This window comes from Pleurodeles waltl, chromosome 3_1 (assembly GCF_031143425.1).
Source record: "Pleurodeles waltl isolate 20211129_DDA chromosome 3_1, aPleWal1.hap1.20221129, whole genome shotgun sequence".
Lineage (NCBI taxonomy): Eukaryota > Metazoa > Chordata > Amphibia > Caudata > Salamandridae > Pleurodeles > Pleurodeles waltl.
Window position 1 is genome coordinate 1,626,066,856 of NC_090440.1, and position 6,397 is coordinate 1,626,073,252.

At 39.5% G+C, this 6,397-nt stretch overlaps 1 protein-coding gene across 2 annotated transcripts in view; it reads left to right on the forward strand.

The window, feature by feature from the left end:
* Positions 1-5,328, forward strand: part of CERS6 (ceramide synthase 6) — a 958,460-nt gene extending 953,132 nt beyond the window's left edge. The window contains exon 11 of one of the 2 annotated variants that reach the window (XM_069225278.1): positions 514-5,328. In XM_069225278.1, the coding sequence (XP_069081379.1) occupies positions 514-672 (159 nt within the window). In that variant the 3' untranslated portion in view covers positions 673-5,328. The remainder of the gene's footprint in view (positions 1-513) is intronic. The other variant, XM_069225279.1, reaches the window with a different exon arrangement.
* Positions 5,329-6,397: the final 1,069 nt, after the last annotated feature.

Sequence of the window (6,397 nt, forward strand, 5' to 3'; positions counted from 1 at the left end):
ACAGTGCCAGGATAAAAATGTCCTCTGCACGGTACTAAAGTACATGCATGCCTGCCTTATGTAACAGAGGCATTGCATGAAATGTACATAATGACGGTATTCAAGGTATATCAGATGAAGTGAGTAGAGTGCCACCCGGCCTTTACCATACAATGTATCCATTTCTCACTCTGAGGGCCGGGCACGGTTTGAGGTAAACAAATAAATGACGATAATGAGATAAATAAACGGGCAGATGGTCACTTGAGGCCATTGCCGACAATTGAGCAAACTGAATGGTGTTCCGTGTGGTGTTCCATGCAAGCATAGGGTTTACCAGTGATCCATGTCAGAGCGATGCACACTTTTCAAAGTGGTAATTCTGAATCAGAATCTATTTGCTCTATGTCAGAAGGGAACATAAATCAATTCCGTGCAAAATTATATTCTCCAAGTTAGAACCCTTTTCTCGGATAGCGCTTGTGGTAATGTTACCAAAAAATCAAATTGCATATTATTTTTTGCTATCCTCAGGTGTCAAAAGACGACCGAAGTGACATTGAGTCAAGTTCAGATGAGGAAGATACAGTGCGTCACAAAAGTCCGCACAGCACCACCACCAACGGCACGAGCGGCGGCGCCAGTGGGACGAACGGTTACCTCACAGGCGCGACCTGTTCAGACGAACATTAAGCCGCCAGTCACACCACGAGACAGATCAAAACAGACTGTTTCCTGCTGGAAGTTCGGAATACATTGTGAATGCGGTTTCTTCATACAGTATATCTCAGTCTCGGAAAAGAACACAACGACTATCAAAGCTTTCTGATCGTGCATTGCCATATTTTCTGTTTGTGAATGAGGATTTTGCCATTCTATCCGTGGGCATGCTGTATGTTTATGTAAATGACCTAACGGGAGCAGTATTTTCAGATGCACTGTCTTTAAATATTATTTATTTTTAATATGTTTTATACAAGCGACAAAAGGCAAGTTAACAATTTGGGTTCGCCCTGCTTAGATGCATTGATGGAAATCTTTAATACCCGTCCATCGGCGCCTAGTTCAGGAGAGCGAAATGTGTTCAACTATCAGCTTTAATTGGACCTACGCAAACACCGCAGTTTAGAACAGTCGATGTTGCTCTGTTTGAAAGGCAACCTATCAATAACCTCTCATAGTTCCAGTAATCCGCGGCTTGAATTGACAGTCAAAACATTTTTAGGCATTACATCTATTCAAACACTTATTGCCAGTGGCAGAAGAAAGCTTTGGTATTTTCATACAGCTGTGAGAAAACCAGCTACAGTATAAGATGAGACCATTTTATCGTAGTTACTGAACATGTGTGACACGACATCAGAAAATTACAAATACTGAATGAATGATGTGCCAACCTGAACATTGACCTCCCTGAGCGTTACTGTGTTATATCAAAAAGTTATATCAAATGTGAGCGCTTTCAGGGGGTGGTGATTTCGAATCGTTCTTCATGAGTGTAGCTATACTTGATTTTTTAAGGGGGCAGGGGTGTTTAGGGGTAGAATTAGAAGAGCCATACTGCGGACTTTTTCGTAGTTTTTTTAGTATCAGGGGAAATGCAGTGCTTTAAATGGGCCGGTACTCTCCGGTACTGAGTACCGGGACTTTTTTATTTTGAAAGGGAGAGTACCGGCACATCTCAAGAAAAACGCAATACTTTTAATTGGAGAGTACCGGCACTTCTCAGAAACAAGCAGGTACTCTAGTACAGAGTACCTACACTTCTATTTTTCCATTTAAAGCACTGGGGAAATGTAACAGAATAGGACTAGATGGGACGTAATTCTGCCAATTCATCGATGCTTGTGCACTTGCATAAACACCTAATTATCATCCCATTCAAGCTGCACTGTTCTCCGTGTCACAAAAAAAGTCTTTTAATGCTCATCTAGCCTGCACTTGACAGCCTGAAGTACACAGAATGGCAGGTTCACTAGCTTCTTTGTCATTAGATGCTTGGGACTTCCCTAAAGATTGGGCGAGGCTTTAGCCTTCTGCACCTCCTTCCGAAGGTGTGAGGTGCCAGGTGCAAAACACAAACCCTGTTAACACAGCTACCATTGCAATGGAACTTTTTGGGGCTTTCTTTTTGTAGGGAATTGGCGCAGGGCAGCACCGGAAGTCTTCTTGCATCGCTGTCCTATGCCAATTTGAAAGGGCAGGAAAGCACCATATTTATGCAATACAGTGCATTCCTGTCCTTTCCCTCTGCAATTGGCTGCCTAGTGCCAATGCAGGCACCCTTGCACAATGGTGCAATAGTGTCTGTGTTGCATGCAGGATTGTTTTTCTGCTGGAAGAGGTGCCTTCCTGCACAAAAACAATCCTGAGACGTGTTTCCCTCTTTCAGTGTGTGCTGCAGTGTGCAGCACATATGGAAAGAGGAAAAAACAAGGAGAAATACAAACATTTTTCATCGTTATGCTTCCCCTGGGGAAGAGTAAGGTTTTTTCATTTCCCCACATTTACATGGTTAGGTAAATCTGGAGCAGCGTCAAAACCTATGAGTTTTGCATGGGAAAAACCCACTGTGGAATACCTCCCTGACGCAGAGTAAGGCAACGCAGCAATTTGAGCTGCTTTTCCTTATTCCATATCTATGAGGCAATTCAAATTGGCTTTTTGTGGCCTCATGGATATCTCTCATAAATCCTCTCATAAACAAGCCCTTATGTATCTGTGCAAGCCAGAATCCCTCCTCTATGGCTGAGCCCCTTGTAGAAGGACCTGAAATGCCCCTGGGATGCACCGCCTTATCTATTAAGGGGCCCTCAATGGACCAACAAATATTTGACTCTCTGTTGGTGTCTGGCATTTAGTACATCAGCTGAGGCCTGGAGACCCAGCTACTTGTGTGCATATTTCTGTATTGGAAACATGAACTGCAAGCATTTCTGTAATTTTGTGAAGAAATATCCCCTTATCAATGCGTTTCTGCTGCAAGCAGACTTACATTTACATATAATTTCATATAAAACTGAGCCCCATGGCCACACACTCTTAGAACCCTTGATAAAGTTTGAGTAGCATCGGTATTAATCCACGCCTCGTTAATTCTGCATATGTGCAATTTGCCTTTGGGAGGACCAAGCCTATCTAGCATTACTCTTTTCTTGAATAAGAGCAACTAATACTGCCCCTGCATATTAAAGGATTAAGGAAAACATGTTGACTTATTGTCCCATGCACCCCGTGGAAAAGCACATTGTTAGTGTCAAGTAGAATAGCACTGGAATAAAAAGTAGTATTCAGGTGGCCACTTTTCCAATGTACTGTCTCAGAATTATAATTTAAATTTAAACAGTCTTCACATGATTTTTATTTAATGGTTAGAATTATTTAGTTGTATTGTGGGTAATATGTTTAGCACCGTTTTGAAGTATAAATTGGTGATTACATTAAATATAATACTTTGGGTTTTACTGCAGGATACGTAATTACATATTTATGAAGGCAATGTACAAAAGTATTACAGTTATGCACCTTTTTCTAATCATCTAGATGTATCTGAGTTTATTGGCTTAGTGTAGCTATCTTCTTCAACAACAATTCAAAATGAATGTGAATATTTGTTTTGCAAAATGGAAAAATGATGATTGTACCTAATAGCAAGTGCAACATAATTATTTCTACACACTTTCTTTAGTTTATTTCCTACAGATGACCTTACATAAATGAGTGTATTTTTCTGTTGCCTGATAAATGGAGACAAAACTGTCAGTTTGTGCCAAATGATTGTGTTGCATTTAACACCCAATGTTTTAATTCATTTAATTTATGAGGAAGGATATCCCATAGATTTTTAATTAAGCTCTATCTCAATCTACAAATGAAAGGAAACATTTTATGCCACAAATTTTACCCTATTTTCTCCTACACTTTCCCCTAACCCACCAGCATTATCAGTACATTACAAACTCCATTTAGTTGAATGATAATAATCCAGATGATTTGTTAAATCCTGGAAAAAATTAACACGATTTTCCAACATAGCATATCCCTCTTAGTCTATTGTGATCAACCTTTGAAATGCTAGCCAACATCATCGATATACAACAACAAAGCCCATATTCTTTCAGATGTTAATTGTGATTTACAAAGTGACACCAAACATTTGAGAAAGACAACTTTTTGACTGCAAACTATTATATCTACCCTTATTCAGAAGATTAGATTCTTTTAGGCATATCTTACAAGTGACTGTTGGCAAATGTGCATAGCATTCTTTTTATAGGTTTAATTATAAAGCCACTTTGGTATTCGTCTTTCAATTTTTCCAGGTTTACAATAATATGGCTTTTTAAGGAGTATGGCGTTTTAAACTTAGACCAAGGAAATGGTAAGCAAGTAGTGACATCTAATTTGAAAACAGCATCCTGAAGGGTTGGATTTTCCAACAAGCTGGATAGACACATTCCTAGTGTCATTCTACGGGGCTTCACTTAAAAACAAAAAATGGTCTACATGGCAACCAAAGCAGTGCGTAATTGGAATATAATTGGGGATGGTATGGTAATGGTGGGAGAAGGGCTTTTGTTAAGAGGACAGAAAGTGGCCAAATTCGGTGGAAATGTGAGCATTTGATGTGTAATTCCTGCACTGTACATCTGCCTCTTAACAGTGGAGATTTCCATACTTTCCATACGTTTCTCAATAAGGCAAGAGCTCCCCAGTCAAATATGTTTTCTGATTTAATTTTTTTAAATCGATACCATTTAAAAAAAATCGTTTCAGAACTAATCATAGAATGACTCATTGTGTTTAGCTTAGCATACTGTGGCAATTATCACACCATGATATTTGGTACTGATTAATAAAGAGTAGAGTAGAAAAAGCCTTACCCTTTGAGATTCGAAATGCCAGTTTCATTGGTTTCATTACTTAGTTTGGAACCATCATTTTTACAGGAACAATGAACTAGGACGATTAAATGCTGGGTTTATCCATTAACAGACAATTGTTAAAAGTGAATTGAAGTTGTACAGAAGACAAGTCCTCTCACTTGATCACTTTTCTCACTCACCCATTCTCCCTCTTTCTCTATGATCTTTCCTTCTGTAAAAGCTTCCTTCACTTTTCCCAACCTTCCCTCTCACTCTGTCTTTCAATCATAAATAATTCTCCGAAATATCAGTATGAAACCATTGACAGTTCATTAGCAATGTAAACAATGGCGAGGAAGTTTCCTCAATGTGAACAATCTTGTAGAAAGCAAGTAGTTCTCTAAACATGATTAAAATATTATGTTGAGGTTACAGAAATGTATCTGTCTCGTAATATTGCGCCATTAAAGTATCTGTGCTTGGCATGGTAATGTGTTCCCTCATGAAGAGGTTCCAGCTGCATATAAACACATTCAAGGAAATTGCTTTGTGTGGATACACTGAAGAGGAATCTGGCAATTGACATGGTTGGATGAACTACAAGCAGGAAATCTAATGAATAAAGGTTGACAAAGGGACGTTGTGATTGGCCACTAGCATAACAAACTTTTATCACACGGGTCTGCAGTGAAGGCAAGTTGACAATTTGCACATACCCAGTCCTTGACAACCTACCTCAAAATCCTGTCCTTAGGAAGCATATTGTTCATGCAGTAGTACAAAATGTTAGCTATGCTAGTTTTAGAATTCGTTTGATGAACAAAAACCGTCCAAGTACAAAATAAAATACCCAATGTCAACTACAAGGGACTTTGCTCTAACAAACGGCAGAAATTAAAGAAACAATGCACGAAGTGCGAGCCAACGGTGTCAGATGGACAATGAGAATAAAGGGACATCATAAGGGTGGGCAGCAAATCAAGGAAAATGAAACGATTCAGGAGTAAGAAAAAATACGAATATATCATGCGTCTCAGAACTTCGGGGTGGATAACAATTGATACAGAAGATGGACAAAAGTAACATGCTAACTTTTTGTACGTGGTACAGATTTAACACCAGCACATTCCCGTAGTGGGGTGGGGTTTGGAGGGTGTGAAGAGGGAAATAGGCTATACACAGATGTAAGAGAATGGATTGTTGGGTGGTACGCTATTCTCATATTTTTGTGAAATTGAGCAGGTGCATGGTGAGTGCACAAAAGCCCTCCACATGATGCATGCTGATGTCACCGCAGATATAGCCTTTACTTCATGACAATTATAAAGAGGGAGGGGCCAAAACAGCATGTGCCATTCAGGTCATCACCAATGGGGCGTAACTGAACCATGCAAATCTCATAGATAGATATTTCATTGCTCTTAGAGATTAATGCTCACAGGTGTGAGAATCACTGGTGATTAAGTACGCACAGGTGTGAGAATCTCTGGTGATTAAGTACACCTTCTTGATTTCTCTCATCTCCCTTCATCATCTATTTCTTCTTGTGGTTA